Here is a 16,659-nt window from a genome sequence, read left to right on the forward strand (position 1 = left end):
GAACATGCATGCAGCAACTGTTTTCCTGGCTCTTCTCGCGGGCTCTGCAGTAAAAGCTGACTTCATCCTGCGGGGACCCTTCTCCCCTCATTGCACTGCAGGGTCCACTTTGGGAGCCAGCATGATGCACCGGGACAGACCACTGGGCTCACAGCCTCTGTCTCCTCCAGGCTAGTGACAGGTGGGACCCTCCCCAGCGGGAACTCTCAGACACACTGCCAGCTAGAACACACACAGAGAAGCACAAAGGCAGGGGAACTTGCTGAAAAAAAAAGGGAGGCACGGCTCAGTCCCAGAGCAGATGCTGGCTGTGGGTAGCACCTGAGTGAAACATGTAAACACATATGTAGGGGTCCCCACAAACGGCAGCCCTCGCCCAAGGAGACTTCCTCCAAGGTCAGCTGATGTGTGCTCACAGAGGGTGCCTGAGTTTTAAGTACCCGATGCCTAGGAAAGGAAAGCAGATCCTTAGGGGAAAAGTCAAGTTTGTGTCTATGTTCAAAAAAATGTGTTTTGGATTACCTATGTCACTTCTTCCCACAGGAAGAACTGAGAACAGGCATGCCCAGAGACTTCGAGAACAGCAGCTCAGCGTCCTACCAAGCAGCTTCTGTGACTTACAGTCATTGCAGTTTCAGTGAGATGGTGGTCTGTGTCGCTTGACCACACTTGCCTGAAGCAGAAGACTGTATCATGGATTTGTTTGTTACTACTAGACTAGACTCACCAGTCTTAACTTCAAAGCAGACAGTATGCGCCACAGATCTAAGGGATGACTTACTACCCATAGCACCAGCAACGAACCATCTCCTGGGACAAATTCGTGTTTGCCCACTCTCTCCATCCTTAGCCAGAGAAGCCCGAGAGATCAGTGGGAGCAGGTGGACCCAGGTGTGGACAACACACTTGGTTGACTGTAATAGGCCTCAGTGATCTCCTGGGATCATTTCTTTAATGTATCTTTTCCCCGATATAAAGGTGTATGCTCAGTCGTTCAGTCATGTCCAGCTCTTTGTGACCCCATGGATAGTAGCCTGTCAGGCTCTTCTGTCCAAGGAATTTTCCAGGCAAGAATACTGGAGTGGGTTGCTATTTCCAGCTCCAGACTACAAAGGTACTGTGTGCTAAGTGTGGAAACTCTGGTCATCTCGTGGCCAGTTTATGTCTTGTTTTCTTTCCCCCTTTAAGGAAGTTTTGTTATGAGCATTTTCTTAAGTTACTAATTTCAAAGCTTTATTTTTCAGTAGCTCCAGTAGTATTATATCACGTACTTCAACCTTCTTCAACTATTCTCCTCCTGCTGGACATTTACCTGGATTTCTAGTTTTTGCTACTGAGAGACTGCTTTTCCTTTATCACCTGCCTCAGGCACTGACAACCATTATTCTGTGTTGTAATTGGCAAAAGCCAGTATCACTACAGAGAAACAGGAAAGTAAGAGAAAAGCTATAATACAGTCCAAACACTCTTCCTGGAAATTTCTTGGATATATAGCTTGATACACAAGTAAGAATAAGCTGCAATTTTCAATTTTCCATTATCTATGAGGGGAAAGGAAGGTAAGAACGTGCTTTAGACCATCAAAGTCTAAAATGAGCCCTTGCAGTGCTCCCTGTAAAAAGATGGGCACCAAGATTCTGTTTTGACAGCACTACCCTGTCCCACCCTGGCACCCTGAATGTGTGGCCCAAGTCTGCAGCGAAAGGGCATGTCATATCATCAAACTGGGAAGGCAGTGTCCCGGAATAAGTCAGATTAGCCCTAGCTAGCTAGCTCAGTCTGACAGTCCCTGAAGCCGGGAGCGGCTTAAGCCTGGGGAGCTCCTGGGTGACTTTGCCAATCAAGACAAAATGACACATTTTATACTGGCAAGCTCAGAAAGGCAGGTAAGTGAAGTCAGTTTCTTTTGCTGTTTTTTTGACCGTTAATTCCAGCTTTCATGACAGCAATCTGGTGTCCCCTTAACAGCCATGCTTGGTGGAACAGGAGGCCAGTGGGCACAACAGAGCCCTGTGCAGCCCTGTGCCTGCCCCACTCCATGGCTTAGGGCCAGGCCTGCACAATGGCATGTGGGCTGGTGGGAGTCACGACCCCTGAGGGTCACAGTGAGCAAGCCAGTGGGGATCAGACCTTGAGCTCAGAGCAGAAGGGTTCAGACACCCAGGCCTGAGGCCGGGGCTCTGGAGGCCCGTGCTCGCTTTTGAGGAGACGAGGGCAGTGCTGGTTGGGGAATTTTGGCTTTAAACCCTGAGAGCTGCCGACGCACAGCTACCTTCATGACAGGCTGGGCAAAGTACCGCGCACTCCAGTCGCAGAACCCTGTCTGCATCGTGGCCGAGATGAAACTTTTGTGTCCGGCAGTATCATCTGGGTCGTCGGTGGTCTTTGGGGCGTTTGGAAAAGAGGAGAGGAGAAGACAGAAACAGTTAGTCATGTAACTCCAACCCTCTCTGTGAGCTTGAGACAGTCCCTCTCTGGAGACCAAGGCATAGGTGTCAGTAGTCGGTTTCTGAGGACAGTATCTCTATGGTCCTCTCACTTCTGTGTCCTGGTGACCAAGGAACCCTGATTGTCAAAACAGGGCTCTGAGTTTGTGCAAAGAGGTGGAGTGTCCCCCGGAAACAGCCGAGGTAGGCTGGGCTGCAGAGCCTGACACTGGTCCTCAGCACTGGGTCTAGAAGCCCCACACAGGGCCTCTGCTGCCTGGTCCCTGGGCTGTCGCTCCCACTGGGCCAGTCATACATGCAGGACCTTGGCCTGCCCTGTGGCTCCTCGACAAGGGAGCAGCAGAGCTCGGGCCACCTGGGACTTCTAAACATTAAAACTTAAAACACTTGGTCTGTGGTGGGGTGGTGGGTCAGTTTGTTCCCTGTTGTAGAACCAATGTGGGCTGGGCTGGCGGGGCAGGGGTTGGCCTCACTGCACATGACAGGGCAGAAGTGCCTCAGAGAGGAGTCTCTGCTACCCAGAGAGATGGGGTCAGCAATAAGGTCTTACCTCCTGCCTGCCAGGGGGAACTGCAGTGCTGCTGGGCCAGGACTCACAGATTGTGGGCCAGCCACTCCTGCCTGGCTGACCCAGGCAGAGTCCAGCTGGGAGGCTAAACCTGACAAAGGCGCCTGTGGCCATTTCTGCCCCTTGGCCACTGAGGCAAGGGGAGCAGGCGGCTCCGAAGCCAGGTGGGCGGGGCTAGCAGCAGGTGTGGACACCTGTCCACCCCCAACACCTACTCCAGCTCCAAAGTCAGCCTGCAGGCTGCTGTGACCTTCCTATTAAAATCGCAGGTCACTGGTGAGCTGAGATGCATCCTTGCTGTATCCAGAATGCCCTCTCTATATCGTGTCCGCTTGGCCGGGACGGCAGCAAGCAGTATGGACAAGATACAACGCCCCAGCTTCCAAGTCCACCCTAGTATGTTTTCTCGCAACCCGGACAAACAAAGGTGCCCATTCCTCCCTCTCCGGAATAGCCTTGTTTAACTTAGCTGCAGAGACCACACCCACCCATGGGGTGTAACTGAATGTTGATGGAAGTTAGTGTTTAGAGCCACATCTGTACCTGGTCTGGGCCCTTGTCGAACATCTTCCGCGTCCGGGGGAACTGGTGGGAGTGGGGCGTGTACTGCACCCCCACAGGGCCTGTGGCGCCCGGCCGGCCTGGAGGCAGGTCTCGGCTGACGGGCTGCTTGGCCACATCATTGGTCAGGCTGGAGCTACTTGTGCTGGATGTTGGAGGGGAGCCTCTGCCGTTGGGGAAGAAGAAACTGCGTTTTATCCAGAGCCCATTCCTTTGACACCAAACCCCAAGCAACCTCCACTGGTCCCACTCACCCCCAGATCCTGGGAATGGGCTGAGGGTCATCAGCTTGGAACAGCCTCAATCACCTGACTTGCTGATGTGACTTCCAAACCTGAACTGCTGCTGCTGAATTAATAACCCTTTCCAGTTTCTAAGAATCATTCTAAGGACAGGTTTTAAGAACCATCCTCCCCTGAAAACCAGTGCAGCCAGAGGCAAGCTTGGTCAGGGTTGACTCACAGGAGGGTGCAGGGCACATGTGCTCCCTAGGATCCAGTGCACTGCCCTGTGAACACTGATTACAAGGAGGGTTCCAACCTGCTGGTCACTTGTTGGAAGACATGGACCCTCTCTGATAAAATCCTGAATGAAGTCAGGTTCAGTTCAGCTTTTGCTGAACAGTTGTGCAGATGAAGGTAGGAAAAGATTCTCTGGGGCTCAGATAAGTGAGAGGGAACCTGCAGACTTGGAGGGGTGGGGGAGGCTGTGTCGGGAACCTCCCCAGATCCTGGGGGCTGGGCTGCCCACTACTCACCCCGCCTGGTGGATGTGGATGCCCTTGTTGGTGGGGCTGGCGGGCGCCGACTGCGTGAGGGAGGAGGTGGTGAGGATGCGCTGAGGCCGGGCATTCACTGTGGCCTGAAGGAGCAAAAGAACAAGTGAGGGGGGTGGTCACTGTGACGACCTGAGGCTACAAGACAAGCAGAGGTTGGTGGCTGCTTTTGAGTGGCTTCAAAGTCACAGAAAAGGGCTTTTGGCTGAGGAAATCTCACAGGAATGGAAGGTCCTACTTGAAAATTTCCCCCGAAATGCCACCCTGTAGGTAAAGTGATACTCTGTAGCTCTTCTGGAAGGTATTCACCTGCTCCAGTGAGGCTCCAGGGATGCATCCCCCCCCGTGCCCATGTGACAAACACGTGACGAAACTGTACCATGACTAATGAGGGCCGGGCACGCCCAGGCGCCCACTGGGGCAGGAGCTCCCCTGGAAGGAGCAGCTTCCTGGGCAGAGCTGGCGCCCCGGAAGGAGCCTGCCCAGGCTTAGCCTCACTATTCTTCTGCATTTCAGGGCAGGCTCAAAACAACCCCCTGGGGGCAGCACTTTGTGAATAGAGACGAGACCCAGCTCTGTGCCCTCTCTCCCATGATCACGTGGTCCAGGAGAACCCTGGACTGGCTACTCACGGAGGACCCTCCCATTCTGAATCATTCTCTTGGCAGTGATGAAGGCCATACCTATGTTCAGCTCACAGGCAGAAAGTTATAGAAAACAAAACCACCAACATACTATCAATGTTTTCCAGATAAACCTTCACTTTGAAATGAAAACAGCTAGAACTGGATCATAACCAGCCTATTAAAAGGCTGTTTTTTTGTTTTCTGAAATATAAAGGTTGTATTGTTCATGTTTGTTTTGCTCTGGTATTTACATTATTTGACCTACACAAACACACACACCAAACAAAGCCTGAGAGCCAAACAATTCCTTAAGAGGTCTAAAAGGAGAAAAGAAATTTAAGCTAAGAAACTAGGTGCCTCTTCAAAATTTCCAGGAAATCAGTGGGAGGTGATGGAGAAAGACTTTGGATTGAAATACAGACTTTAGCAGAATCCACGACCTTTCAAAGGCTCCCCAAGCCCAGAGGATCTGCTGTTGCCTGAGCTGCAGCCCACGGAGCCATCTCCCCAGGGGCCCCCATCCTGAAGGCCCCCATCCAAGGAGGCTCCAAAGGAGAGAAGGTGTGGGCTGGGGGTGACTGACTCAGCCTCCCTGCTCTTTCCAGGGGCGGAGGCGGCACAACCCTGGCTTGTTCTCTCTCGGCCTTGAGGGCAAAGAAGACAGCCGTGTTTCTTCAATGCACTTCACACTGATGGCTGCCACACAGAGCCCTAGTTTTGCATCTGTTCTAGAAATCCTGAGAGGTAGGTGTGCCACTGGCTGGGGAAGCCCTGTGACTGGTGATCGACTGTAGGGTTTCAGGCTTAGGTGATGCTTCTTCGCCTAACATTTCTTATTTGGGCAGCAAACATCCATGGCTGCAGAGCTGCAGCGGGGAGCCTGAGTGGACAGTGGTCATGCAGACCCACCTGTCTGTGGGACTGGTGTGGACAGAGGCTGCTCAGGGAGCAGGTGTGGGAGATACCCTCCAGAGAGGCCCCTTTCTGGGCTGGTCGCAGTTGCTGTTTCACAGAGAGCATACAGTCAGGAAAGGGTAACACAGAAATACTGGTGTGCCTGCTGGGTGTCAGGTTTGGGCTGTTATGAAGGAGGATGGAGCGTGGGTCTGTGAGACCTCAGGATCCTGCTGGGAGCATCACTGACCGTGAGCACACTTGCCCATGGCTCTCAGGGTGTTGAGATGCCCTGTCATTTTCCCCTCCGTGATGCTGCACTGGAGTCACTGGACCAGCAGATGGGCTTGATGAAGGCCCAAGGCAAGTGCTGAGTCCAGAAGAGGAAGGGCAGTGGCGGGACATGGTCACAGCTACAGGCCAACTCTTCAGAGGGCAGCAAGCATCTTGTTAACAATCAGAACCTAGCTCAGATGTATCCTCTTAGCCCACTGCAAACAGAAACGATTTGCAGGGCCACACACACATGTGCACACGCCAGCCCCACCTGTGCTCCCCGCCCCCCTGCCATTAACGGGGGCGGTCTCTGTCATGGGAGCCTGGGCCACAGTAAGATGCCTGCTTTGTGTCCAGCTCTGAGCACTTTCTTACTCTGCAGATCTTCTCCCAGAAACATGTTGCCTCATAAGAACTCGGGAAAGTCTAATTCAGGGCAAACACCCTACAGAGACAAGGGTGATGAGGACAGGAGTTTCCTAACTGGATCCTGACACAGTCAGGCTTCAGGACACCAAAGGAGGCTTTTGGCTGCTCTCTCTTGGGGGAGGGAGTGTTTCAGAGAAGTCCCTGTTAACTGCACACCAAGGATCTGGATTTGTGCGTGAGGAATGACTCCTCAAAGGATGGTTCACAGTTAATTCTGGGCTAACTCGAGGCAGAGGACGTGGAAGCCAGAGCACTGAGAATGGACATCTATGAAACGCATGACTCTATTTATCTAGAAAGGAATTTTTCTGTAAACCAAACCTCCTAGGTAAATAATGTAAACTTTCTTTTTGGACTCTAAGTTCCAGGTAGAATTCACTTCAAGCAACGGTGGTGACTGTGATGAACTGGCTGGTAGTTGGCAGAGCCCCACTCCTGGGGGCCTGGGCTCCCTCAATCCTCAGCCTCACAGGAGGAGAACTAGCATCAGTGAGGGCAGGACTGGGCATGGTGGGGAGTCTTCATTTTCACAGAGGCCCACTTGAGTCCCACTGTGCCTTTTGCTGGGACTGCCTTCCTTTCCTCTATTTCCTTCCTCAAGACTGTACTTCCTCTCTTGGGCACAGACCCTAACATGCTGTAACAAACATGTATTTTAGAAAAGTTTAATTTTGAATCAATCCTATTCTTGGTTGAAAAAGGAGATGGTTGGACTATTTCTCAGTTTTGTATTATAGAGCGAAAAAACTTAATTCACTGGCCTCTTTTCTATAGACATGGAGAAGACTCCCCACTCCCAGGATGGGACAGCATTCAGGTGTCTCTGTGGCTAGTCATGCAGTAGGATGATGAAGAAAGTGGGCGAGGGGCTCACTGGGGTCAAGGGGAGGTCCATGTGAAATAAACCACCGAGTGAGCCCGAGAGGGCCAACAGTAATGCCCAGCACTTTTGCATGAGGCTGGCAGTGCCCACAGGCAGGAAGTGCAGTGAACACTGTGGACCTGGGGGTCTCTGCTTCCAGAGAGAGCCACACGTGTGACCACAGGCCCAGGATAAACCTAGGATGTGCTCCTGCAATATCCTCACTGCTCCTTCAAGAAGATGAGCTTGGTTGCTACAGCAGTTTAAAACTGGGTACATGACAAGGCTGTGTTATTACTACTTGTGATGCCACCAGGAGCTGAAATAGCAGCCACAGACAAGAAAAGGAAAAGACAGAACTTCACCAGTGAAGAAATATGTTGGTGAAGGAATCGGACACCAAACAAATATGGTGTCAGCAGGAGGCCAGGTGCTGCAGGAGGTTGGGCTAAGTGGGAGGCTAACCCCAGTGAGGTGGCAGCAAATGGACGGCGTGATAACCAGTTTAGAAAAAATAACGGATCAGGAGTGAAGCTGCAAGTAACATTATGAGCCACTTGTGTGCAGGTAGCTGGCAGCCTGTGGACGACCCCTGGATAGTGATTAGGGTGGGATGAGGATGGAGACACAGCAAGTAAACTGTGACAAGGGATGATAGTTCCCTGTACTCTTTTTGCAACTTGTCTATAAGCCTAAAATTTAATCAGAAAGTTATAAAAATCTTCAAAAATGCTATAATGAGTGACTTCTTTCTGGCATTCATTATTGCTGCATCCTATCATTCTATTCATGAAAAGACTGTGCTGTGCGTTGTGCTAAGTCGCTTCAGTCATGTCTGACCCTTTGCGACCCTATGGACCGTAGCCTGGCAGGCTCCTCTTTCCATGGGATTCTGCAGGCAAGAATACTGGAGTGGGTTGCCATGCCCAGCTGGGAAAAAAGAAATAGCTGTTTTCGGACACTTGGTACTGCAGGCTTGTGGTCTTTGAGAGAGGGGAACTCACTGCCCAGCTCCTGGCCTGCAGGCAGTTCCCGCAGACCTGGCTGTGGTGGGGGAAGGGTACCCAGATAGCCTGGCAGTGCGGCAAGCAGAGGGGACAGACAGGAGCAGCATGGAAGCTGGGGTGGATGGAATCTGCAGGGCAGAGAGGAGAGGGCTTCCAGGGTCTATAGGGTAGGCTCCTTGAATCTGCGATTACTTTTCACTTGAGGGTGGGGTGAAAATCCATAAGGGTGGGGAAAGAGCCACTGAAAAGTCAAATAATTCCCAGAGCTCACAAGAACAATTGGGAGAGTTTACAGTCCCTAAAGAAGAAAGGACTAAAATCAATGACTTAAGCTTCCATCGTAAGAAACTAGAATCAGAAGAGAAAATTGAACAGGGTAAGCAGAAAAAATGAAGCAATAAAGCTAAAAGCTGGTATCAATACAATGGAGAATGAAAAACAACAGAGAAACACAGCTGACCCTCAGACAGCATGGATTTGAACTGCACAGGTCTACTTAAACACATGTGTTTTTCAATAAACACCCACTGTGGTAGTATACAATCCAGGGATGCGGAGGTGTGGACAAGACAGGCTGCAGGGGGTCAGGGCTGGTGCCCCTAACCCCTGTGTTTGTGCAGGAGTCAACTGTACTAATGAAACCAAAAGCTGGTTCTTGGAAGAGTTTCCTTGCGTCAGAACGGTCATGAATAAGGGAAGTCGTAGGATACCGGTGCTGGGAATGGGAGAGGGCGTCGCTACAGGGCACACGGACGTCCCACCTGATGTGGGCAAGCAGAAGCAGTGACACGTGCCTCAGCACAAGCTACGTGCACATGGAGTTCGTGAACCTCTGGATTCAAAACGCTTGTTCGAAGTTTCTAAACCATGGTGGAGACCTGAACGTGCCTGGAGTTCTCTGCATGAATATTCATAACTGAAAACCAAGGTCTTGAGAGCTTTGTGAAGACCGCCCTTCACACGTACCTTGTAGGCAATGCTGTTGAGCACTTTCATAGCCAAGTCAGAAACATCTGGATAGGGGTCTGCAGCCAGATGCAGCAAGACTCTCCAAATTTGAGTGTAAACACTATTGAATGAAACTCCTGGGAAAGAGAAACAGGAGCTGTTAATAACAAGGAGTTGCCACTGTGTGCTTGGGAGGTGGGGGGGGAGGCGGGGCAGCCCTTTTGGGATAGCTCCCTCTTCTGATGACCTAAGCATGCACTGGGGGTGGACACTTAAACGAGCTGGGATTATGGGAAGTTCTGGTTTTGTTATCTGCTAAGGAGCCCGAGATTCAGAAATTCCAGGTGGTGAACAGGCTTGATCACACAGTTTCACCTCTGGCGGCTAGATCTTTCTGAAAGGAAAAGTTACAAAGGGGCAGGACTTCCTTGCAGGCCTGGATGAGGAAGAAAGCCACATCCCACTGCATCCTTTTTACATGGAAGAAGCTGGACAATTGGTTTGTTGAAAAGAAAGTGCCTGTTCAACAATAGGGAGTAAAAGAGGATTTCAAACAAGCTGTGATCACATGTCATCTGACTGGCTAGTCCCTGGTTAGGAAGTCCCTCTAGTTATGAAGAATTTAAATATAAGAAGGGCCACAGGAGGACAGTGTTTCTTGATGGGACACCATAGTTCAAAGGGAATGAATTTTATACGACATTCAAATCACAGAAGAGAGACGGGAAATGAAGGTTCAGAGTAAAGGTCAGTTTCTCTTGTGTGCCCCATGTCCATGCTTATGGACAAGTCCTGGCTTGCTGCGCCCAACACCTCGTTCGTAACGCAAGGCGGCATGGCCCAGGCCGCCTTTCCACAGCGACTGTGGTTCCTGTTTGCAGCGTGATGGAGCCGGAGGAGGCTGACCTCTCACTCGTGTGTGCAAGTGGCCTTGCTCCTCAGGTGACTGCTACAGACAAAATACCTTCCAGGGAGCATTTACAAAAACTCCCATCACCTTATCCTTCCACCCTCATTGTGGGAAAAGGTGCCAACAGCTGCCACAGCCTCTGAATGATTCCGTAGGAGCACAGCTGCCTGCACAGGCTGACCTCCGACAGGCTGGGCCTGGGAGGTCTCTCCCACCACTCCGGCCACAGGACTTCACACTCGCTCTGCGCACGGTCCCGATTCACAATGCCGGGGGAATGAGGTGGAGCTCGTTCATGGACATGGCTCACTCAGTCAGGAGAAGCGGTCCATGGATGGGACGTTCCTACAAAGACCCCTCACGCTCAGCACAGCCACTGGGCAGACCTCTCTCCTGTTGTTTCTGAGCTCAGACTGACCAGGGCAGTAGCTTCCCTGTGTGACAGAGGCTGTGACGGGCACAGTAAATGTCTGCTTGACTACAGATGACAGACATGTGGTAACAGGGAGACCAGGAAAGGAAGGGAACAGTGGGGGCCAAGGGGCCCATGAGAACCTTAATCAAGGAGCCTCTGGCATGAACATGCAGAAGGAGTACAGGGTGGCACTGTGTACTGAGAAAGGGGTACCATTTACTTTATAAAATCTGTTTTTATTACTATCGTTGACTCTCTTGCAGAAGATTTTGACTTTGATAGCTCCCTGTTTTTGATTCAATTTGTTGTTTGTTCAGTTGCTAAGTCATGTCTGACTCTTTGCGACCCCATGGACTGCAGCATTCCAGGCTCCCCATCCTTCACTATCTCCCGGAGTTTGCTCAGATTCATGTCCAATAGGGAATAATAAAAAATCTAATTTTTGTCACTGTCTTTGACCACAGTGAATGGTATACGATTCACTAGCAAAAACAGGGGCCTGGAATTGCCACCCCCTCGTCACTGCTCTCGTGGCGCTGACCACCCCATCTCAGCCTCTCTGTTTTGTGTACTGTCCTGGTTTTACACCTGCTGTCCCTAATGGGAAAGTTCTGAGTTTGTGCAGCACAGAGCTCAGACTCCCCGAGTGTAGCCCCTCGGGGGATGGGGGAGTGGGGTGGGTGCTGCTGGGCTGAGCGAACTCAGACAGGGCGCAGTGTCTGGCATTCACCAAACTCCCCATGAGTGCTGAGAGCCTATTTTCAAGTCTAGACTAAAAGTAATAAAAGATCATAACTAATAGTTTTAGGATTTATTTTTCAGAGCAATGGCCACAACTTTCTAAATGGCACTGGTATAGGAAAATTTGCTCACAGCTTTGTGGCCAACTCTGGGTTCCAGAGTCCCTGGGGGTGGGCAGGGCAGCTTGGAGAAGGAAGGTGGAACCTCTTGGAGGCAGGAGCTGTCACTTGTGACCTGTTGCCTGGGTCTTAGGGGTCACTGACCCTGACTTTCTATTGCAGGACTGGGCTGGGTGCCTCCCTGGGAATCAGCCCCCGGATCTGGAGGTTCTTCATTTTCCCTCTTCATAACCCTGACTGAGCCCTTCTGGGAGGATCCTGCCCACCTCTTTTGCTTACTGGACGGAGCCCTGGGTAGATGGGGCAATGCATCTATACAACCCTTTCAGAAGACTCCCCCGACCCTGTCTCACCTGGAGGACAAGGTGAGACACAAGCATGAGGCCTTCCCTCCCCGACTCTGGACATCAGAATGGGGTAAGGCTCGAGAGGGAGAGACGGAGGGAGGGAGAGAGGGACAGAAGGGCAACGGGTGGACAGGTGAGGGAGAGCAGGGCAGGTGATGAAGGGAGGAGAGGCTGCCAGCCACACAGGAGAGCAAGAAATAGCAGCTTTACCAAACCTGTTGATTAAGACAGCAATGTCATAGCCTGATGTGATGTTGCGGGTTAAATGTGTAACATGAAGGCACTTGATGGGTCAGGGACCTCCTGAGACACCACAGAAAGTCAGGGTAGAGAGGAATGGGCGACACTGCTGTATGAAGAGGCAGGTGCGGGAGGGGAGTAAAGACAGAGGTGCCCAGGCCCCACTCAGGGGCCAGCGGCTGGTCTGGGTGGTGCATGCAGTGGCGGGGGCTATGAAGAAGGCCAGGCAGCTCTCAGTGGGAGGACCTGAGTGCTGGCCACAGCTTGGACTTTATAGGAAATGAGTTTCTGTGATGGTGTCAGCTGGATGGCAGTCTGTGCAGAGCTGATGTTAGTGGTGGTGGTGGGGTCTGCTCTGCAGGGGTGGTAGGGAGCGAAAAGGCAATGCCTAGTCCTGGGGTGGGGGGCCCAGAAATGGAAAGAACTGACTGGGGACACACGCGGAGGTAGGGGTAAATGGCTGAGTGGGTGAGAAACACACAGAGGGAGACATCAAAGGTTTCAGAAGGTGGTGACACAGAGCCAGGTCCCAGTGCAGATTCACAGATGTTGGGCAGACACGCTCAGGCATGTAGAGACACGTGCGATCAGCCTTTGCTGTGGTGGGGGGACAGCACTTCCCTCGGCAGGTGAGACCTCCAGTGCTCTGGAGACAGTCGGGGAAAGGGGGAGCCTGGGAGGGGCCAGTTTTCTGGGAGAAGATGGGAATAAATGGATGTCCTAGGTTGCCATGGTTTTGAGAACCTCTTTTCCAATGTTCAGTCAAAGAGGCTAAAGAGATTGCTAAAGAGATTGTTCTTTGGTTGAAATGAAAGAAAAAAATTGGCTTTAAACAGGCGAATGCTACCAGTAATGGGATTCTGTGTAGGTTATGAATTTTAAACACTTATGTAAGCACCGCGTTACCAGGTGGACGCCCGCTCTGGCCCACAGTCACTTTGTCTCCTTAGTGCTCCTTCCAGCTCTAGCTCATTGTGAAACTTGCCCACTGAAGTTTTCAAAGATCTGAACCATATACAGATAAAATTCGGTTTTCTCCAGTTTTAAAAAACATTCAGGAATCTGGTTTTGTATGGAGGAAGGCATCAGTGACAAGGCTCTCAAGTCCCTGGAGGACACGGAATGTGGCTGGGGTGGGAGGGGTGGGCTGTGCCCCCCGAGCTCATGTGGCCTCAAATGAAACACCACTGCTTTACCCGCAAGCTAGCACCAAGGACAAAAGGATCCCCCTTTCCGGGCTGTACTGCAGTGGGCGGGGTGGTGGTAGCAACAAGCTCTGGACCCTACAGTCATCTAGACTCCTATGGGCCCCAGGGAGATGCGTCTTGTGGATTAGTCCTGAGGGCTTTCTAGGGCTAGCAGAGGACCGATCTCGTGGCTTCTGATAGCAAGCACATTTGGACTGCCCTGCCCCTTCAGATCACGACACTGGTGAGTCAGAAACATCAAACACTGTCATGTGATGCCAAGAGGCAGAGGGAGTATCATGGAAACAAGCAAACCACCAAGAACTGAACATTAATGAAAACAGTACCAACCAAATAGGAGGGTAATTAATACTGCAAGTGACTGCAGAAGTGGGAGCAGGGGAGGCTAATGAACACGTGAGCTCAACCTCATGGTAATCGAGGGACATGCAAATCAACACCACAAGGAGTCTGTTTCTTCCCATCAGGTGGGGAGGCCTGACTGGACCAGGTGTGTGTTGGGGGGGCACAGGAGCTTGTCCTCCTTGGAACAGAACCCTCTGCAGTCCATCTCCTTCTGTGTGGAGCCAGACCCCACGTGTGTCACAGTGCAGGGTGCCTGCTGCAGCCCATGCCTGTGCACATTATGGGTACTTACTGTACACCTGGCATGGGATGTGGGGGTTGGGGCTATGGCAGGTGACAAAGTTCCTTCACTTGTGGCTCTGGCATCCCTGGTCAGAGACAGAACCAGACAGAATAAATGGGAACATACATCGTTAAACTGCTGGGGAAAAGTTCTCAGGAGGAAAGCAGAGAGACGGAGAGAGATGCTGAGCACCTGCAGAAGGCGATTCTGGGTTGGGGTTGGGGGAGCCTGGAAGGCTTCTTTTAAGGTGACACTGGAGCAGGACTGTGACTGGACTGAGGAGCAGCCTGTGAGGTAGCTGGAGGCAAAGCTCGCCGGCCAAGGGGAGGAGCTCAGGGGCCAAGGAGCTCAGCATCGCTGAGTGCAGCGGGGAGGGCAGGAGGCGGAGCTTGGGCCAAATTCTGAGTCTGCTTTTTAAAAAAGGAGGAAATAAGGAAAAGTCAAGGCAAGGTCACTGTCCACCAACAGGAGAATGGACAAGCAAGTTGCAGCAGATCATGAAAGGGAGCAAACGAGACTCAGGTGAGCAGCATGGACACACAGCCACCAGCCGAGTGAGGACAGGGGATGTGCAGCGCCAGACACGACGTGTAAACCCTGGGAAAGGGCGGGAGTTCGTGGGAACCTTGCACGGGGAATGGGGAGGGGCTCTGGGCTCTCTAACTTCGTCTATAACTCCTTAAGTTGGGAACAAAACACACATGTGGGGGTGTGACACATTGGTCCAAGTCTTTATGGTTGGTTATGCAGTGAGGATACGTGGTAACTTCCCATTTCTCAGTGAGCGTAGCAGCAGAACCAGGGGGTCCCCACTCAAGGCAGAACACAAGACCTCTCTGAGCCTTGGCTCAAATGTCAATGTCCAGGCAGTCAAGTAGGAAACTGCTGGGCTGACTGAAGGTAAAAGCACAGAGTGGGGGTCCTTGGTTGGTGGTGGGGAAGGTCTGGCCAGGGAACTTGAGTAGGGAAGGGCCGTCTGTGCCCTTGGAGCAGGGCTCTGACCTTGGACCTCAACCATGCCTCCTCTGAGGGGCCCTGGGCGCCATCAGAGGCCACACCACCTATCAGATGCTGGGAGCCTCCCTGCCCAGGCCACGACACCCCAAACGTCTCCTGAGGGCAGAACCAACCTGCTCTGCAGGCGTGGGAGTCCTGCGGCCTGCCCAAGGACAAGGGTGGCTCCCCGGACGGCTTGGGTCAGACCAGCATCCAAGGGTGACGTTCCTGCCGTCACAGCAAGATGATCCTCATTTCCTCCTCCCACTGAGCATGTCTCAGCACTGCCCACCCAGGCGGGAACCTGTGGGTGCCCAGGGGACCGGTGGAGAAGGGGAGGCTGGACTCACCGATGAGGGAGTTGAGGGAGGAGTAGGAGCTGACGCGGCGCATCTTGTCGATGGTTTCAAAGGACAGGATGTACTCCTCATTCTCGGGGCTGCCCAAGGTGCTGCTGGCGCTGCTGCTGGTGCTCAGGTTCCCAGGGGAGAAGGCCACCGAGCCACCGGCTGGCAGGGCACCGCCGTGAGAGGGGGCAGTTAGCACACACCCACTCCATCTCCTGGCTTGCAGGAGGGGCTGGGCTTCTGGACACAGGGCTTGGGGAGGGTGCTGGGGGCTTAGGACTGGGCATGCCCAGTGGGGCTGCAGGACAATCACTGGCTACCCTCAGCGTTGAACCAGGACTTCTGCTCACATCCAGGTAGGCAGGAGGGGGTGGGGGTCCATCTAACAAAAGGTCCCAGAAGATGACCCATGACCACCCTACTTGAGCACCCAGCCTCTGGGCTCTTACTTTCTTCCGTCAGGCTCAGGTTTTGCAAAGACTTGTTTAAGTTTCTAGCCGTGGTAACGGCGCGGATATTCCCATAGGAGCTCACGGAACGCAGTCTGGGGGTGCAGGGGCTGTCCCGCACGGGAGTCAGACTCCCACCCTCTGGGAGGAGATAAGGAGAGAGAGGGTAAATGAATGGAGGGCTCAGGCCGGAGGCGGCTAGACAGCAGGTGACAGTGGCTTCTTTCTGGATGATGTGACTCTACAGCAGGGCCCTTCAGCTCAACAGGGTCTCTGCCACATGTGTGTTGGGGTCAGCTGGACAAGATCGTGACCACAGTGAGGGGAGCGGGAGCAGATGACCCTGAGCCATGCTTGGCATTCTGTAAGAGTTCAGCTAGAGAGGCCCCCACACAGTGGTCTCCCCCAGACCCCCACCAGGTGCTCTGGGACCTGCCTGTGGCTGCTGCCCCCACACCAAATAGAGCCAGAGTTGGGGCGGGCTGGGACAGCTGTCTGCTGGCTTGGCCTCCCTTGGACCGCCCCTCACCAGGGCATGCAGGCCATTCCCTTCCTTGATGTACTAAATGCAGCCATGGTCACATGGCTGATCACAAGGCCTCTTTTCTGCAGAGATGGCTGTGCTGTGGCTTGTGCTCTGAGGCAGCCCAAGATGAAGAAATATAAAGTCAGTAAATGTGAGATGGGGAGCTGCCTAATGCAACGCTGTCGTGAGACCTGTGACAAGAAGAAAGTGTGACCTCCAGTCCCTGAGGCAGCACCTCCTACCCTTCGAGGTTTCTGTGACTTGATTTCCAAAAAAAGTAACAAGGAAAGAAACCAGGGGGTCAAGGAGGCCCTTTCTTGCCCTTTCTAGTCTTCTGAGA

General features: G+C 52.5%; 1 protein-coding gene across 3 annotated transcripts in view; it reads right to left on the reverse strand.

Moving 5' to 3' along the window:
• RPTOR (regulatory associated protein of MTOR complex 1) overlaps nt 1-16,659 on the reverse strand; it is a 327,706-nt gene that overhangs the window by 29,307 nt on the left and 281,740 nt on the right. For all 3 annotated transcript variants that reach the window (XM_052657407.1, XM_052657406.1, XM_052657405.1), the window contains 6 exons: nt 15,794-15,934; nt 15,348-15,506; nt 9,412-9,530; nt 4,334-4,437; nt 3,559-3,742; nt 2,273-2,383 (listed from right to left, as the gene is read on the reverse strand). In XM_052657407.1, the coding sequence (XP_052513367.1) occupies nt 2,273-2,383; nt 3,559-3,742; nt 4,334-4,437; nt 9,412-9,530; nt 15,348-15,506; nt 15,794-15,934 (818 nt within the window). The remainder of the gene's footprint in view (nt 1-2,272; nt 2,384-3,558; nt 3,743-4,333; nt 4,438-9,411; nt 9,531-15,347; nt 15,507-15,793; nt 15,935-16,659) is intronic.

This window comes from Budorcas taxicolor, chromosome 19 (genome assembly GCF_023091745.1).
Source record: "Budorcas taxicolor isolate Tak-1 chromosome 19, Takin1.1, whole genome shotgun sequence".
NCBI lineage: Eukaryota > Metazoa > Chordata > Mammalia > Artiodactyla > Bovidae > Budorcas > Budorcas taxicolor.